Source organism: Mycteria americana, chromosome 29, assembly GCF_035582795.1.
Source record: "Mycteria americana isolate JAX WOST 10 ecotype Jacksonville Zoo and Gardens chromosome 29, USCA_MyAme_1.0, whole genome shotgun sequence".
NCBI classification, from domain to species: domain Eukaryota; kingdom Metazoa; phylum Chordata; class Aves; order Ciconiiformes; family Ciconiidae; genus Mycteria; species Mycteria americana.
The window spans coordinates 307,275-326,227 of record NC_134393.1 but is presented as its reverse complement, the minus strand read 5'-3'; the positions used below and the strand labels follow the sequence as shown (position 1 = coordinate 326,227).

General features: G+C 46.7%; 2 protein-coding genes across 2 annotated transcripts in view; one reads left to right on the top strand and one right to left on the bottom strand.

The window, feature by feature from the left end:
• The window catches only part of LOC142421354 (uncharacterized), a 30,433-nt gene that overhangs the window by 11,071 nt on the left and 409 nt on the right, over positions 1 to 18,953 (top strand). The gene's annotated exons all lie outside the window — the stretch shown is intronic.
• LOC142421385 (killer cell lectin-like receptor subfamily F member 1) lies at positions 15,770 to 18,370 on the bottom strand. The gene is made up of 6 exons (XM_075526060.1): positions 17,901 to 18,370; positions 17,272 to 17,403; positions 17,023 to 17,154; positions 16,741 to 16,895; positions 16,344 to 16,459; positions 15,770 to 16,245 (listed from the first exon to the last, which is right to left on the bottom strand). Exons 1-6 carry the CDS (start codon positions 17,974 to 17,976, stop codon positions 16,122 to 16,124), a joined length of 735 nt encoding a protein of 244 aa, XP_075382175.1. The 5' UTR covers positions 17,977 to 18,370; the 3' UTR covers positions 15,770 to 16,121.

The window sequence follows — 18,953 nt, the reverse complement described above, 5'->3', positions numbered from 1 at the left end:
AACTGCATACCTTACATGACATCCAAACCTTGCTTGGGGACATTCAATGGGTTCGCAATTGTGTTGGTATTTCTAATACTGACATTGCACCCCTGACTGCGTTATTGCGCGGGACAAATCCTGCGGACAAAGTGACATTAACAATGGAGCACCACTCGGTGCTACAGCAAATCATTCAAAAAATGCACGCAGCTTGGTCATTGCGCCGCATCTTACCACTGCCAATATCGTTAATCGTCTGTAATGGAAAAGACTGACCTTATGCAGTCATTTGTCAGTGGCAAAATAAGAAAGGGGAACTCACCTCAACCTTTCAATTAAATGCCACTGCCACTGCCAAATGCAAAGGACAAGGAGATATGTTCAATATTTTAGAATGGGTATTTTTAAGCGTACAACCAAAAAGGAGTATCCAAACACGAACTGAAGCAGTAGGCGAATTAATACGGAAAGGACGGTCATGAATTATAGAAATTAGTGGCCAGGAACCAGAGGACATTAGTATACCTGTTAGTACTGTGGAGGTAGAGTGGTGGCTTCGTAATGCTGAGGCCATACAGAATGCCCTATTAGGCTACGGTGGTAAAATACACTCTCAACAACCACAAGGAAAATTATGGCAGATGTTAAGACGGAATCAGTGGATACAGAGATCCAAAGTAAGCAACAACCCATTACCAGATGGTGTCACTGTGTATACAGATGCAGGCAAGCGCCTGCGGCGTGCAGCCTGTGTCTGGAAGGAAGGCGACAATTGGAAGCAGTATGTCATGGAGGGGCAGCCTCAAGATTCCCTTCAGACTTTGGAACTGACTGCAGTAATTTGGGCTTTGACTAATTGGATAAATATTCCCTTAAATGTGGTAACTGACTCAATGTATGTGGCTGGAATAGTGCCACGTCTAGAAGATGCCCTATTACGGGAAACAACGAATCCTAGATTGGGGAGTTTATTTATCAGACTGCGGTCTGTATTAGGTCAACGTACAGCAGCCTGCTGTATCATCCATATTCGTAGCCATCAATTGGACCTTGGTCTTGGTCAAGGTAATCAGCTGGCTGACAGTCTGGTTAGTCCCGTGTGCCACGCACCTCCTATGGACAAATTTCAACAAGCTAGACAAAGTCATGAAAATTTCCACCAAAATGCTAAAGGTCTAAAAAGACAATTTAATTTAACGGAAAATGAAGCAAGAGGTATAATCCAGGCCTGTCCAAAATGTGGAAATCACGGTCCAGGCATAGGGTCTGGAGTGAATCCAAAAGGATTAAAAGCGTTAGAATTATGGCAGATGGATGTCACACATGTTCCCGAATTTGGTCGATTGAAATATTTGCATGTCACCATAGACACCTTTTCAAAAATGATATGGGCAACTGCGTTGCCTGGAGAAAAGGCGCATCATGTATGTAAACATTTGCTCGCTTGTTTTGCGGTGCTAGGTGTGCCTGAGCGTATCAAAACAGATAATGGGCCTGCTTATATTAGCCAAAAAGTTAGAGCATTTTTAGCAAAATGGGGAGTCAATCATATTACAGGGATCCCATACTCGCCTACTGGTCAAGGACTAGTGGAGCGCACGCATCAAATTTTGAAGGACTATCTAAATAAGCAAAAGGATATAGAGGTAGACCCTCAACAGAGGGTGCATCGTGTACTGTTTACACTGAACTTTCTCTGTCTTATGGGAGATAGAGAAGAACCGCCGGTAGTAATCCATCATCAGCACCTTAAATTTAATGATACAATGACACTACCACAATTTAAAGTAAATTACAAGGATCCTGCCTCTGGAATGTGGCTAGGGCCAGTCCCAGTTATATTTAATGGTCGAGGATATATGTGTGTTTCCACAGGTCACGGTCCAGTGTGGGTGCCGAGCAGAAACGTGAAGCCTGTTCTAACTCCTCATGGCTCATCCGACAAGCAAGATGAACCTACCCCTGATCATCGGGATAGTACTCCCGGTGGTGATGAGTCTTCACAAAATTGAGCCCAGAGAAAATATGTGGGTTACCTGGGCGAACAAAACAGGTCAACAAGCGTTTTGCCTCTCACTTGCGTCTGCTACAGAGCCTTTCCGGACGTGTCTACTAGGGGTACCAGGTTTTAAGGCAACTGACTTTAGTAGTTTTGCTACAAAAAACTGTAGTCGAGCTACCAATGTTAGCGGCTGCAGTGCCACACTCATCAATAGTCTAAATGTTACACTGCCGTGGGACCCCCAAGAGTTAAGCTTATTAGGATCAATGAGAATTGGCAATAAAACAAAAAATTGGACTCAAACTTGTTTTATATTTGGAGGACCCGCCTTTACTGGCAGCAATTATTATAGAACATCTAACTGGATTGAATGGACAAATGTCACATCAAAAGAAAGGCGCTATAACGATTATTACGATCCAGCTGGTTATTGTGGGGACCAGGCGGCCCTAGGAGCCGAGACTAAGGGAGGAGTACCAATCTGGAACAATGGCACTCCTAAGGCCTTGCCTCCAGATGTCTTTTTAATATGTGGTGATAGAGCGTGGCAAGGAGTTCCACAGAACGTGTTTGGTGGGCCGTGCTATCTTGGAAAATTAACGTTATTAGCCCCAGATCAAAATTGGTGGAAAGATGTAAGAAATAAAACAATAGAAATCAAACATCGAACCAAACGAGAAATCACGGGTCTTTCCCCGGATTGTGATGATGAACTTGCCTTCCTCAGTACCACTGAGAGAGTGTTCCTGTCCCTGTTCATACCTGGGGGGGCAGCAGGACGAGCCCTGAAACAGGTTGGGCAATTAGCCTGTTGGGCTAAAAAACAAGCAAAAGTCACCACCCAGGTAATAGAAACACTATTAGAGGATCAAAATAGCTTACGCCACGCAATTTTGCAAAATAGAGCAGCAATTGATTTTTTATTATTAGCCCAAGGTCATGGTTGTGAGGATTTTGAAGGCATGTGTTGTATGAACCTGTCTGATCACAGTGAATCAATTCACAAACAACTACGATGGCTGAAAGAGCATGCCAACAAAATTCGACAAAATCAGGGGTTTTTTGATGAGTGGTTAACCAGTTTGTTTGGGTCCTTACCATCATGGCTAAAGGGTTTGTTAGCTGAGGGATTACGACTTTTAATAATTTTGGTTATCATAGGTCTGTGTTTTTGCGTAGCATGTAGCTGTGTAAAAAAGGCTTTTAGAACAATGATAAATCATGCCTGGATCGCTCAAAAACAAGAAGGGGGAATTGTGGAAGAATGGTTAAGTGAAAAAGGACACAGCTTAATTGATGTGAGCAATCCAGCCTTTGATGGGGCCTGGGAGCCAGAGATCAAGGTGAAATTCCCTTGAGAACAGCAGAAGGAGTACTTGGTAAAGCAAGATAAACGGGACTAAGCCTGGGAAAGTGCTGATAAGACCCCCTTTGTGAACAGTGCGTGAACGGCAACTTTGTACCAATCATATAATTGTTTTAAGCGCGTGGACAAGTATAGTTATCCAATAGAATAGTCGCTGTTAGCGCGTGCTTTGCTTAGCATCTATATAAACCTGTTAAGTAATCTGAATAAAGGAGAACGACCATACTCATATTGAGATTCATCGTTACTCCGGGTCCGTCTCCCACTCCGACAATAATACATGTAATTAAATATGGATACATGTAATTAAATATGGATACATGTGTAATTAGTACAGCCACATGGTGGGGCTGGCTGTGTGGTGCAGAGAGCGAGAGAAATATGAACGGGGAGCAAATCAGGAAGAAGCAGGCGGTGGTAGTGGGTGAAATTTCCTTCCTCTGAGCAAAAAGACAAAGAAGAAACTGCTGCAAAGTCCAGGAGAGAGGAGGAAGGATGAGGCTGGAGCTGTGAGAGGCGGAGGGGATGGGAGCAGGAGAGAAGGGAAGTCGTGGAGTTTGCTTTCCAAGTTTCTGGGGTGAAATTAAGTTCTGTTAAAAGTGACAGATGCACTCGACCTCTTAACCAAGCTAGCAGTGGTTTGGTACGGGCTCCAAAGGAGGTAAAGGCCTGAGCCGTGGCTGGGCCAAGAACTCCTGCTTCCGATCTGTTCTCTGAGAACCACAAAGAAGCCGAGGGGCACAGAGAGCATGGATGCACATGAGCTTGGAACACCCATCATGCATGAATAGCGGGTGGCTTTTCCAAGACTCATTTATCAAGGAACAAAGCAAGTTGTGGCTACAAGGAGCCTCATGCATATCTTTCCTGTCGCATGTAATCTGACTACGAGCCAACCGCTTTATCTATTAATATGACAGCCTAAGGGAGCCTTCTTGGAGCTCTCCCTGCCAGGCAGCGTGGCTGCACGGCGGTGATCTCCCCTTGAGCTGGGACACCTCTCAAGGTTGCTCCTCGAGGCAGAGAGACCTTTTACCAACGGCAGATCTTTGGTAAGCGAGCAATATCGCACATAACCTTGTAGCCTGGTAACTTTGATTTTGTCTTGGTAACTTTGATTGCGTGCTGAATTGATAAATTTTGCATGTATAATCCCTTAGACGTAAACCCTTGTCCAAGTCTGAGACTAAGATTGGACCCAGCTGCACCTAAGCTCCATCAGGAGTTTAGAAAGCAAGGGGGTCTACTCTGAACCTCGTGACTCCACGGGAGGGTCCTCTGTACCCTTTTGTATCCCCCGTCTCTCTGTGAATCATTTTAACTCGAGTGTAACCCAGTTTTCCTGTGTCTGTTTCTTCCATAAGTACTTCCATAATTATTTCCATGCAGTAATTAATAGAGTGAACCTTGCCACTGAACTTTGTTAAGTCGCACTTGTACAACATCATATTAAAACCACTTTTGCTAATACCTTTGGTGATTTTTTTTTTTTAAGCGATCTAAATCACTCATTCGCAACGTACCGTAATGGAAAAGAAGAGAAATAGCAGATGGCAGAAATCACTGCCGGTTTAAACTCAAGTTTATCCATATGTGATAGAGGAGAGGGGGAGCTGATGGATGGCAGATGCCGACGGACATCAGGCCCTGATGGATGCCCATCACCGACAGCTACCAACCACCAATGGATCCCAAACACCAACTGATGGGGCACTGGAAACAAAACCAAGCTGAAAGACCCTTAATAGCACCAGAAAGGGCTCAGGTAAGGAGGATTAAGTAATAATAACAAGTTTTCCTTATTTGTGTCTTGCATAGGCAGTATGGGAGGGTAGGTAGCCTGTGCATGTGGAAAAGTAAATATTACTTTCTTTTGTTTTGCTATATGTGCATACAACAAGAAGACATAGATCGCGTCTATCTTCTATTTAAATAGTTTCTCTGGCACCAAATGAGGGGAAACTAGGCCTGTGGTTAGTAATAACAACCATGACTAATGGATCACTCATACAGATGTGTGTGTGCATGTAGCTGGGCACAAAGTTAACTGTGTATTTACCAAGCCTAATGAGGACTATGAGAAACAGAAGCAAAGAGAGGAATATGCCCCGTAATAAAGTGCAGCTGAACAGAGCAAGAAGTGCCATTTTAGGACACCACAGTGGAAAAACAGGCTTTAATCAGCACCGGTGGCCTAATGAGTGATGTGTCTTAATGATGATGACAGTTAAAACCCATGAAGGAGCCCAGGAGAGGGTGCTTGCAAGGGGAAGCTGCATCATTTCTCTTCTCCACTGGTCACCAGTGGGACACTTGCCCTTCTTGGTTTCTTTTTTAATTGTTTTCTCCATTATTCTTTCCCAAAGGTGACTTTACTGTGGGGGTTGAAGCCTGCTCTTGGCTACAGCCCTTGTAAATATATTTCTTTGCCACATCAGCAGTGGATCAGCTGAATATACAGCACAGGACTAATTCCTTATTTCTAGTCCTGTTTCTGAGAAAACCTGTTTTAAAAACTGTTTTAAAGCCTTGACAGCTCTGCCGTGGCTCCCTTTCTGCACCCAGGTGATCTCCCCCACTTCATTTTTAACCCCTCGCTGCTGTGGAAGAAGCTGAAGCATGGGTCTCAGGTTGCCCACGGAGAGACTGAGACCTGGCTGACAAGCAGGGTTTCACTGTCAATGCACAAAGGGTTGGAAAGGATACGTACGCTCCCGTGCTGCCTAGGCAAGACCCAGCTAGGGAAAACTTGTTATTATTACTTCATCTTCTTTACCCGAGCCTTTTCTGCTGCTATGAAGGGTTTATGAGACTGATCTTGGTTCCAGTCCCTCATTAATTGGTGTCCATCTCTTGGTGCGTTGCCCAGACAAATGCTTTGACCGAAGGACTTGGTCACCCGCCAGTGTCCCCCAGTTTGGCGCTCAGGATAGCAGCTCGGTGCCTGCTCCACGCTCGCACCCCCAAGCCCCCCGTGACGGACCGTGGTGCCCGGGCAGGGCTGAGGGGACGCGGCGGATCATGTTCACGGGAGGGGTTTGCCAAAGAAGGACCGTCGCCGCTGTCTGGGATTGGCTGTCTTCCCCGCCATTCCTCGATCCTGCGCGCGGATTGGTCGAGGGGCGGGCGGGCTGCGCGAGGCTTTATAAGGGCGGGCGTGGGTCCCCGCTCCCCTCAGCGCTGCTCGTGGCTGTGAGGGCGGCGGGAAGGGCCGGGAGCGGCGGGAGCCCCGCTGAGGCGGCGTCGGCGGAGCTCGGGGCCGGGCGTAGCGCGGGTAGGGACCTGCCGTGGGTTCTGCTGGGGCTCGGCCGCTCGGTGCGAGGGAATGGGGGAGGTGGCTGTGGTGAAGGGAGCCTGGCGGGGTCGTCCTCCTCGTGTCCCCCCGTTTCCCGTCTCCCTTTGGGGCTGGTGAGGGAGCGGCTGCTTGCGGTCTCCTCCTTCCCGCTGTCCCCTCAGCAGGCGTTGGTATGTGAATGCTCAGAAGGAGCCTGTTCTCCAGCAGCTGTGGGTAGTTGTGGTTTCTCTCTGCAGGGGTCCTGGGGAGGGCTCCTTTCCTTGTCCACCTTCAGCTTCCCAGCACGGGAGCTGCTGAGGGGCCCCAGCCCATAACCCCATTGGGAGCAATGCCTTCATCGTACTTACCTTGCCCGTTAAGGGCAGGCGGTCTGGGTGCTTACTGAGCAAAGCCATGGGGGATACTCTGGGGGTTTGTATCCCCGTGGTCCTGGCATTTGTCAAACAGCGTGTGTCTGAAGCAAAATTCGCGGAGACTACCCTTTAAAGTCCGAATCTCCTGGCAGGTGAATTGGAGTTTCAGAGTGTTCCCAAAATAAAACTCAATAGCAGTGGAGTTACTATCAAGCAGGCATCCTTTACTACAGCGCTGGGCAGCACTGGGGATCGCTCCACCATAGGTGCTCCAACAGACAAGCAAAGTCACAGAGATTATATATTGCCAAGTCATACATATTCATAAGATTAATTTATATACACATGAGATTTCTTGGAACTCATTAATATACGTAAGTGTCTCTGACGCATGCGTACTTAAGTCCTTAGGTGGTCTTTAGGGATCCTCTGGTGGTCGTTGGAGGAAGTCGGTAGTCTTCATCACTCTGGCCACTGACTGAACTTTGTCTTTACGCGTGCTCAGTCCATCTTTGTCTTGCTCATACCTTCCTTGCATACCCAAAACCAGTTGGTTCTTGTGCAGCTTCTCCTTTTGTCCTTTCCAAGGACACAGGGCCTGAAGAATTCCTTTTTCTCTATCTACATTGCAACTATCTCAGCTAACCAAGGATTTAACACAGGCAAAGCATTCTTACTGTAATGATTATTGTTAGGAGGGGGGAAAGACCATATGTAGGTTTCCTTGAAATAAAGAATGCTCGTTAGCAATTCTGCTCTCTAAGCTTCCTTACTTAAGGCCAACAATACTGGCAAGCTAGGCTAAATTATCTGCGAAAGGGAAACTAAAAGGAAATGTACCTTGGAGTTGAGCAACCACGGTATTTACAACATTTCTTTTTGTCTTTGGGATTTTAGCTCTTTTCATTCTCCCCCTTTTCTTTAAACTTTTAAAATTCTTTTACAAAGTTTCTAAATTAAAAGTCATTATTACTTCCACATATTTTTTCAATTATTTGCTTTACACAGCCAACACAAATAGCAAGGATGATAACAATTATTGTCATAAAAATTAGCCCTTCTAATAATGTAGCCAGCCATCCTTTCAGTGATCATCCTCCTAGGGTTTGCAGAATTTTATTTAGCCAATTATTTTCTGCAGTCTCTTGGATAGCTTTACTGTCTTCCGCTACTCTTTTCATCTCATCTAGCTGTCTTTGCAAATCATCAGTCACTTTGGGTATCTGGACACAACAATGTTCTGTATCTCATTCTAAATATCCACCCCTTGTTCTTTAATCAATAGTAAATCTAATGCTAACCTATTCTGTATGGTCATCTTAGTATCTGCTTGAACCTGCCTGTTAATAATTTGAAACCCTTTCTGGGTAGCTCGTGATAGTGCCTCTACTTGCCAAGTCAAATAATCTATCAGTATTCTATTTTCTAATGCCATTAATCCTGGTAACAAAAAACTTTGAATTCCCCAGCTGAATTCCACAGCAGAGGTTGGCCCTGCCCATGAATCGCCTTCTGGTTCTCGTTTCACTTTTCCCCAAGAAGTGGTTTTAATTGGACTTCGCTTCCAAGTTGGGCAGAGTGTCGGAATTCCTAGGATTACTTGTCTCCCTATTGGTTCTAGTTTCAATCGAGTGGTCCAATATCCATCTGATGTTACGCATGCAGTGTAGCCAGGAGAAGGAATCTTTTGCCTACATTCTTGGGAATGATTTTGAGCACATTTCTGCTGTAATTCCAAAGTGGAATTGAGAATGTTGATTAAAGACTGATTTACCTTTGTGAGGCACTTCCAATTAGTCCTACTAATATCAGACATCGGCTTCATACTCCAATCAATGCACCAGACGTTATTTCTTATATACTTCCAAAATCCCTCTACTGGCTTAACCCAAGTTTTGGGAGGCTAAGTTTCTCACATTCAGGTGATTTCACCTTTTTCCCTTTTTAAATTGAATAAAAAATACACATTGCTAATTTACCCAGGGCAGTTCCTCCCCCTGATACAAAGCCAAAGTCTTTTTCGCTATAACCTTTGGGGCATTTTCCTCCTCTTGGTTTAGCAATTAAAGTTTTGTTTCCTATGGTCACTGCATCCTGCAGTACATCCAAAACTCTGTCCCTGCAGTCTCCTTTCTGGTCTAAATAGTATCTTACTCCAGCCTTGTTCAATTCTTGGGTCATTTTGTCATAATATTCTAGCGTTGTCAGATTCACAGGTATGATTCCCCATGGGATAGATTGGCCTGCAGATTGAGGAATTGGGAGGCAAGCAGTTACGCTTGTCAAAATTCGCATTTTACCAAATCCTTGAATGCGCTCTAACATTAAATTGTTAGCATCCTCTTCACATAGACTTTTACACACTAGTAAACAAGCGCATAGCAGCATCAGTAAAACTAATTTCAGGTCAATCTTACGGACGTTGGTTCCGTAGGTTGACATTTCCATGGTCCAGTAGGTGCTTTCTTGATTCTTGAATAGTGGATCCACGCAGTGTGCTTCTCAAGCTTAACTGCAGTGTAGGTTGTGAACAGAACTTGAAAAGGGCCACTCCATTTCTCTTCAAGAGGGTCACCTAAAATATTTTTAACATAAACCCAATCCCAAGGTTTAAGCAAGTGCATTGGAGAATCTAAACCCCACGCTCTGGTAGATACTACTAATTTATTTACTTCTTGTAATTGTTTTCCTAATGCTATTAGATATTGCTGTAAGCTAATTTCTCCTACTTGGGTGAGATCTTGCCCTCGATATCTGGTTTGAAATGGCCTCCCATATAAAATCTCAAAAGGACTCAATTTCTCTTTAGTCCTTGGTTTAGTTCGAAGTCTCAATAGTGCAATTGGGAGGGCCTGATCCCATCTCAGGTTGGTTTCCTGACAAATTTTGCTCAATTGTGTTTTTATCACGTGGTTCATTTTCTCTACCTGTCCACTTGCTTGCGGGTGGTAGGCTGTATGCAATTTCCAATTAATTTCTAAAAATTTACTAACTTGCTGAACTACTTGTGACATGAAATGTGGCCCTCTGTCAGAGGAGATACTTCTGGCACTCCAAACCTAGGAATAATTTCTCTTAATAAAACTTTTGTTACTTCTCGGGCTTTATTTGTTCTGCAAGGGAAAGCTTCAGGCCATCCAGAGTAGGTATTGGTTAATACCAACAGATACCTATACCCCCCTTTTCTAGGGAGCTCCGAAAAGTCTATTTGCCAGTTTTGACCTGGAACATTTCCTTTGCCTATGCTTCCAAATTTTACATGATTTTCTACCTTTGGGTTATTTTTCAAAGAGGTCTCACACCTATCAGCCACACTTTTCACAGTTTGAAACTAATTTCTAGCCACTATCTGCTTAGTGAGAGAGTTATACAGAGCTTCAGTTCCCCAGTGAGTTTTATCATGTTCAGTCTTTGTCAGTGCCCACAATAGTCTAAAGGGAATTATTATCCTGTTATCTTTTAACACTGCCCATCCTGATAGGCCAATTTCAGCCTCTAATTACAGTCAGTAATTAACTTCTGATCCTTTTCATCATATTCAGCTGATTCAGGTAGTGGCAAAGATTTTTCAGGAATTAAACTTAATATCTCACCTTGTTCCGCTGCTTGCCTTGCCTCATAATCAGCCAACTTATTTCCCACTTCCCTGTCAGTGTTACCTTTCTGATGTCCTTTGCAGTGCATAATTCCCACCGCTGACGGAAGTTGCACAGCCTCGAAAAGCCACAGTATTACATCAGGATGTTTTATACCTTTCCCTTGAGCGGTTAAGAGTCCTCGCTCCTTTCAAATTGCTCCGTGAGCATGAACTACACCGAAGGCATATTTTGAACCTGTCCATATATTCACTTGCAATCCTTTGGCAAGCTCCAGTGCTCTCACTAAGGCAACTATTTTGGCTCATTGTGCAGATGTGCCTTTAGGGAGTGACTTTGCTTCCACCACCTGATCTGTGGTGGTCACAGCATACCCTGCCATTCAGACTCCATTCTTTACAAAACTACTCCCGTCGGTATACCAAGTGTGGTCAGCTTCTTCCAGCAGCTCGTCCTTTAGGTCAGGCCTGCTTGCATATACGGTCTCAATGGTTTCTATACAATCATGTACAACAGTCTCGATTTCCTGCTTATTACTTAGAAAAGAAGCGGGGTTAATAACAGCAGATGTAACGATTTCAATATCGTCCTGTTCCATCACGACTGCTTGATACTTCAGAAACCTTGATGGTGACAGCCAATGTCCTCCTTTTTGTTCCAAAACGGAAGTTACAGCATGGGAAGTATGCACAACCATCTTTTGTCCCAAGGTAAATTTTCGAGCTTCCTGAATGACCAAAACAACAGCGGCAACTGCCCGAAGGCATCCCGGCCATCCTTTACTTACCTCATCCAATTGTCTGGAAAAATATCCTGCTGCTTGTTTATAAGGACCCAGCCTCTGGGCTAGAATTCCCAGAGCCACTCCTTGTCTCATATGAGAACAACCAGGAGGGCTTTGTTATGTCTGGCAGGCCCAAAGCTGGAGCTCTCATTAATTCCAATTTCAATTCTTTGAACGGCCTCTTGGCTTCATCAGTCCATGTTAACTGTGTCTGACTATTTTTCAACAGTTCGTACAAGGGTTTAACTAAAAGTCCATAATTATAAATCCATAATTGACACCAACCTGTCATTCCCAGAAAGGTTCGCGGATCTTTTACCGTAGTTGGTTCTGGGGTCCTGCAGATGGTTTCCTTTCGATCATTCCCAAGCTGTCTTTGTCCTTTATAAATCACAAATCCCAAGTAGATTACGTCTTTTTTCAAGATCTGGGCTTTCTGCAATGATACTCGATAACCACGTAGTCCAAGAAAATTTAACAAACTCACAGTCCATTCCTTACATTCTTCTTTTTCTGTAGCTCTCAAACTATCATCCACATATTGCAAAAGGCTACCATTTCCTGGAGGCCTTTCCCAGACCTCTAATTCTTTAGCCAATTGATTTCCAAAAATTGTGGGGCTGTTCTTAAATCCTTGAGATAACACTGTCCAGGTTAGTTGGGTTTTCCGTCCTGAATCAGGGTTTTCCCATTCAAAGGCAAAAAAGTTGCGGCTTTCAGGGGCCAAGGTGAGGCAAAAGAATGCATCTTTCAGGTCTAGTACTGTGAACCATTCATAGGTTTCTTTTAAACTGGTCAATAAAGTGTATGGGTTTGGCACTTCCGGGTGCAGATCTTCAACTATCCGATTTATTGCCCGTAGGTCTTGTACCAATCGGTAGGTTTTGCCATCAGGGTTTTTGACAGGCAGAATGGGAGCGTTATACTCTGAGGAGCATTCAGTCAATAATCTGAATTTTATAAATTCTTCTATAATACTTTTCACTCCTCGTCTGTCTTCCAATTTCAAAGGATATTGTTTTACCCTAATGGGTCGTGCTCCTTCTTTGAGTTTAACAGCAACCAGTTCTGCATTTTTAGCTTTTCGAGCTATTCCCGAGGCCTGTACTCCTGGGTATACCTGGTCTTTTATTTCCTGCATAATTTCTTCTTCTCTAACGTGGGGTTCAGTGAGAGCCAAACTTAAAATTTCAATGTGGTTTTCTTCTAATATTTTAAATTCTATTTCCCCATCTTTAAATCTTATTTTGGCATTCAATTGTTCTAATAAGTCCCTTCCCAAGAGTGGTCTAGGAGCTTCAGGCAGGTAGAGGAATTTATAAATCCCTACACTTTTCCCAATTTTAAATTTCAATGGTCTTAGGAAGAAAGCCCTCTCAACCCGCCGTGTTGCTCCCACAATGTTAACAGTTTGTCTACTCACGGGCAATAAAGTCTGATTTACTACTGAAAATGTGGCACCTGTATCTATTAAAAATTCTACAGGTTTTTCTTCTTTCCCTAGCTGAATTTTTACCAAGGGTTCTGCTGGGGAAGATTCCCCTGGTCCCTGTCAATTTTCTTCCATGTTGGCTACCGTCACCGATTTGTCCAATCTCGGGCAATCTTTTTTCCAATGCCTCAGTTGTTTACAATAAGCGCATTGATCTTTCAAGAGGGGTTGATTTCCTCTGTTCCCTCCAGGTGGGGCACTTGCACCACTTCTCATAACTCTTCTTCCCTCATTGGTGTTGCTCCGAGGGGGTGTCTGACCTTCTACGGTGCGCAAAGCAGCTACTGTAGCATTAGCAATTGTTTTACCCATTTGTTTTCCCTTTTGACTATCTCTATTCCGATACACTTGCCAAACAGTTTCCAATAACCTTTCCAAGTCCCTTGCATCTGCCCCTTGCACCTTCTGTAATTGCTTTCTAATATCATCAACCGACAGTCCCAAAACCAGAAATATTAGCTGACTTTTACCTTCTTGGGAGGTAGGGTCTAAAGGAGTATATTTCTGCATTCCTTCCTTTAGCTGATTGAAAAAGTCAGTAGGCGACTCCTTTTTATCTTGTTTTATCTCATACAATTTTGACCAATTTACTGATTTTGGGACAGCATTTCTTATTCCGTATGCAGTCCATTCCCTGTACCGCACTAGTAAATCCCTGGTTCCCAGCTGGTTAGGGTCCCAGCCGGGATTGGTAATTGGAACATGATTATCCACTGTTCCCGGCAGAGTCCCAGCCAGCACCAGAGCCTGTACCTGAGTTCTAGCTGCTCTCACAACCATCTGTTTTTCCAATTCACTAAACACTGCATCCAACATCGCATCCACATCCTCCCAGCCAGGGTCCTGGGTTTTCACAATCAATTCAAATCCTTTAGCAACCTTTTTGGGGTCATCCCGATAATTCCTTGCAGTAACTCGCCAGCCGTCCAAGTCTGCTAAAGTGAAAGGTACTTTAATTCTAACAGAACCTCCCGCTCCCATTGCTTGTCTCAAGGGAGCCTGTATCGCAGGTCCCACTTTGCTCTGGGTCCTGGTGGTTATGGGAGAAAACCCAATATGTTTCCTCTTGCTCTCTCGTCTCCGGCTCTTCTCTCCCAACAGCGCCTGCATCTCCTTCTCTATCACCTTCCCTTTCTGGCAGAGGCAAATAATCCTCTAACCTTTCATTCTGTGAACCAACTTTCAAACATCTTTGTCCAATGCTACATGCCGAGCAACACCTTTTCAATATCCCATTTTGCTTATTTCTCTCCTTTTCTATCACCAAGACCGTAGGGTCCTGGGGCGCCAAATTAATTCCGCACTCTTTCTGCCACTCAGGGTGGTTCCGCAGAGTGAAAAAAATATCTGCATAAACCACCTCATCCCATTTTCCTTCTCGACGCAAAAATAACATGAGTTGCAACAAAGTATTATACTTCAAAGTTCCATTCAAAGGCCATTTTTCTCCATCCTCTAACTTATATGAAGGCCACCACTGATTACAATATTTTATCAAAGTTTTACGATTCACAATCCCTCCAGGTGGTTGCCCAATATCTTTCCAGTGAGCCATAATGCAGCCCAAAGGTCTCTTCTTCAAAATTCCACCTTGCTGGTTCCCCATTCTAAACTTATGTAACACAAGAACAAAAACAAAAACTGGAACACAAACACTTACACATAACAACTACTATCCCCAGATAGTAAATGTCGACATAGAGGAATCAGAGGTTTTCAAATATGCGTATGCCAGACATATACATATATCACATACGCATATGTAAATCAAAATCAGATACAAATGCACAAACAAACGGCCGTACTAATGAAATGATCAATACAAATCATGCAGCATACCAACCAAACGGCCAGTACGAATCGTACATGCAATTTGTATGCCACCCAGCGAGGTTCTCACGAACTGCGACTTATGAGTAGCTTCAAATGATGGGTCCCAAAACTCAAAAAGAATGCCTTTCTTACCAGTGGTCCTTGTCTATCCCTGCAGGGATCCGCCGAATCGGGGAGTCCCTCCAGAGAAGTCTCCGAGGCCGGCCAAGGGCGTCTCCGACTCGGGGGCTCCTGCAGCCAGACAGAGAGGGTCCCATCTGGGGTGCCAAAGCTGAAGCAAAATTTGTGGAGAATACCCTTTAAAATCCAAATCTCCTGGCAGGCGAATCGGAGTTTCAGGGTGTTCCCAAAATAAAACTCAATAGCAACGGAGTTACTATCAAGCAGGCATCCCTTATTACAGCGCTGGGCAGCACTGGGGATCGCTCCACCATAAGTGCTCCGACAGACAAGCAAGATCGCAGAGATTATATATTGCCAAGTCATACATATTCATAAGATTAAGTTGTATAAACATGAGATTTCTTGGAACTCATTAATATACGTAAGTGTCTCTGACGCATGCGTACTTAAGTCCTTAGGTGGTCTTTAGGGATCCTCTGGTGGTCGTTGGAGGAAGTCGGTAGTCTTCATCACTCTGGCCACTGACTGAACTTTGTCTTTACGCGTGCTCAGTCCATCTTTGTCTTGCTCATACCTTCCTTGCATACCCAAAACCAGCTGGTTCTTGTGCAGCTTCTCCTTTTGTCCTTTCCAAGGACACAGGGCCTGAAGAATTCCTTTTTCTCTATCTACATTGCAACTATCTCAACTAACCAAGGATTTAACACAGGCAAAGCATTCTTACTGTAATGATTATTGTTAGGAGGGGGGAAAGACCATATGTAGGTTTCCTTGAAATAAAGAATGCTCGTTAGCAATTCTACTCTCTAAGCTTCCTTACTTAAGGCCAACAATACTGGCAAGCTAGGCTAAATTATCTGCAAAAGGGAAACTAAAAGGAAATGTACCTTAGAGTTGAGCAACCAGCATATTTACAACATTTCTTTTTGTCTTTGGGGATTTTAGCTCTTTTCAGTCATAAACGTCCTCCACGAAGCTGCTGGAGGATCTGGAGTTGTAGGAATTGTTTTTCACCCCATGAGGACTCTTTTTTTTTTTTTCCCCTCCTCTGAGCATCTGTTGATGGTGATTTTTTGGGTGTAATTGAGGATTTCAATGCTTTTGACTGGTGTCTTCACCGCTGGTGGTTTCTCCCCATGGCTTGTTCTGACCCCAGATACCTCCAGCCCCCCCACCCCGCAGCTCCCTCATTCTATACAAATTAGCATGCAAATGAGGGGCCAGCTCCCCGCCCCGCTGTTGGCACATTACGAGAGGATGGGGAAGGGCAGGGTGATGCCCCGGCCCCCTCTGGCTCAGAGCTGGGTGGCCTCTTTCTGGCAGATCCACTGCAATGCCGAGCTGCAGTTGTCGGAGCTGATCCTGTCCTCCCTCAGCACCCCGCAGCTTCTGCCTTTATCCCCGGGGCTCAGCTGGAACCTGCGGGTGCAGGAGGGAGCCCGTGTCATGGCACGAGGCTCCCTCGGGGGACGGTGGAGGTGCCCACCCCAACACCCATCCCTCCCCAAAGCGCTCACCGGCTCTGGTCCAGGCGGGAGCCGTTCAGCCAGGTCCAGCCCTTCCCAGCAGAGGGGATGGAGAGGCCGATCCAGAAGTAGCGGTTGGGTTTCTGTAGGATTTCATTTAGGAAACCCTGTATCGGGGGAGAGGGCAGGTGGTGATGCTGATGTGCCACACATCGCCATCCCAAAACAGGCTCCTGCCTGTCCCTGCACAGCCCCCATCCCAGGACCGAGCCCCACCAGTGTTCCCCACACTCTGACACTGGCAAAGGCACCGCGGAGCCTTGGGCACAGGGGTGGGTGCTGACCCCAGATTTCTGGACAAGCCCCTAACCCTTCCCCAGGTGCCACCAGCCCCTCGGCTGCAGACCTGGGACCCGTCCCACATCCCTGATGCCATCGGTCCCTTTACCAGCTCCTCCTGGTCCCCCGGCATCAGCAGCTCGGCACTCCGTTTCACACAGTCCTGCTTGCTCTGGTTCCAAGGGTTCACCTCATCGGCAACCCAATAGCACTTGGTCCTGTGCAGCGTCCAGCCCATGGGGCAGAGCTTGCACCCCTCACCCTCTGCGGACAGACAGACGGACAGCGCCACGCTAAGGCACCCTGGGGGAGCCTTGCATCAGCTGGGGTGGGGACAGCACGGTTTGGCTGGAGGGATGCTCTGTCATGGCTTATTGGGGGGGTGGGTTACCTTGCAGGGCGCACAGGCTCTTCCTCAGCCCCAGGTAGATACAGCCCAAATCAGCACAACTCCATCCCAGCGACGCGTTCCCGCACCCCACGGTCCCCTCGAGCTGTCCCCTCTCGAACACCAGCCAAGACACTGGGAGAGACGGAGGCTAAGCCCAGTCAGGGCCATCCTCCCTCGGGGATGGAGGGGGCACCCACACCCTTCCAACCCCCCTGACCCCCCAAAAAAGCCCATGGGGGCCCAACTCACCGCACGCCACGAGGGACAGCACCAGGGCAGCCATCAGGGCCCCGAGGAGGCAGCGGGGACAGCAGAGGTCTCCTGTGAGGACACGCGCCCACCACGGGTCAAAACCCCCCTGGGGGTCTTGTACACCAGATCCTGTGGTCAGGGGAAGGGATATGAAAAAAAGGTGGGGGCTCGAGAGCATCTGTGTGTCTCCCACCCATCCCCAGAGAGCCCAAAGCAGGGTGTCCTGGGGCAAAGCACCTTGGTGAGACCCCCCAAATCCCTGCAGACCCCCCTGCACAAATGGGTGAGCCCAGTAAGAGACCAGCAGCAGAAGCTGGGTGTCCCCAAAGATCCCTCTGCTCCCCCTTTTGGGGTCACAGCTGAGACCCGTAGCTTGGCAGAGGCAGGACGGCAGCCAGCCCAGGGTGTCTGACGAGCCACAGCCTCAAGAAAAGCCCCCCCAGACCCTGCTCCCTCATGCCGTGCCTCAGTTTCCCCAGCTTGAGCAGCTCTTGGGGACCCAACAAGCAGCATCACCCCACTTCTTCCCCTTCTCAACTCACACCGGTCATCACCACCCCATATTTCCTCTCTCCCCCCCCCCCCCGATTTTTAGGGGAGGGACCAGCAGACACGACCCCCAATACCTGCATCCTGGAGGGGACGCGGGCTCCCCGCAGCACCCCGCTTGCCCAAGGCCATGTAGCCATCCTCGTCCTCCATGCCACGGAAGAGCCGGGAGGGCACAGGGCTGGGGCCACGGAGGAGGGGACAGGAAACCAAAGCACGGGTGACCGCTCGGGCTCATGCTGTCGAGGTGTGAACTGGCAGCGGGGCCTGAGCTTCCTGCCACGGCTAAAGACAGCAGTCCTGGGGACAGCAGCCCTGACGCCCAGGTGAGGGGCACTGGGGGGTGCATGGGGGACAGGGGGCTTTCTGTCCAGAGAAAGGAAAACCGGGGTAGGGGGCTGTTCCCCACGGGGGAAAGGACGAGGAGCTGTGGCACAAGCTAGTGCAGGAGGAATTTGAGGCACATCAGGAACCCATGGGTCCCCACTTCTCCTGCCTCCTCATTAGCAGCTAGTTCATTAGCCTAATGAAGCACTAGTTTATCAGCCCTTGCTTTTCTTTCATCCTTTGCCACTCACTGGCAAGTGCCTCCACTCAGCATGCTGCGAGGCTGCCTGCGTCCTTCCTCCCAGCCCTTCCGGGTTTTAATGGCGTTTACTTTATTTGCTCAAATAGGGAAAACAACCCCAAATCCATTTCGGTGAGGAGAGGAGGGGACGCCAGGGGACGAGAGGAGAGGCTCTGCCCATGGCAGAAGCCTCAAAAATAGGGTCGCCCCAGCTCAGGAAGAACAAGCCAAAGAAACAGCATTGTGCATTGACAGTGAAACCCTGCTTGTCAGCCAGGTCTCAGTCTCTCCGTGGGCAACCTGAGACCCATGCTTCAGCTTCTTCCACAGCAGCGAGGGGTTAAAAATGAAGCGGGGGAGATCACCTGGGTGTAAAAAGGGAGCCAGGGCAGAGCTGTGAAGGCAGATTTTAAAACGAGTTTTCCCAGAAACAGAACTAGAAATAATTACTTTGTTCTGCGCTGTATAATCAGCTGATCCACTGCTAATGTGGCAAAGAAATATATTTACAAGGGCTGTAGCCAAGAGCAGGCTTCAACCCCCATGGTGAAGTCACCTTTGG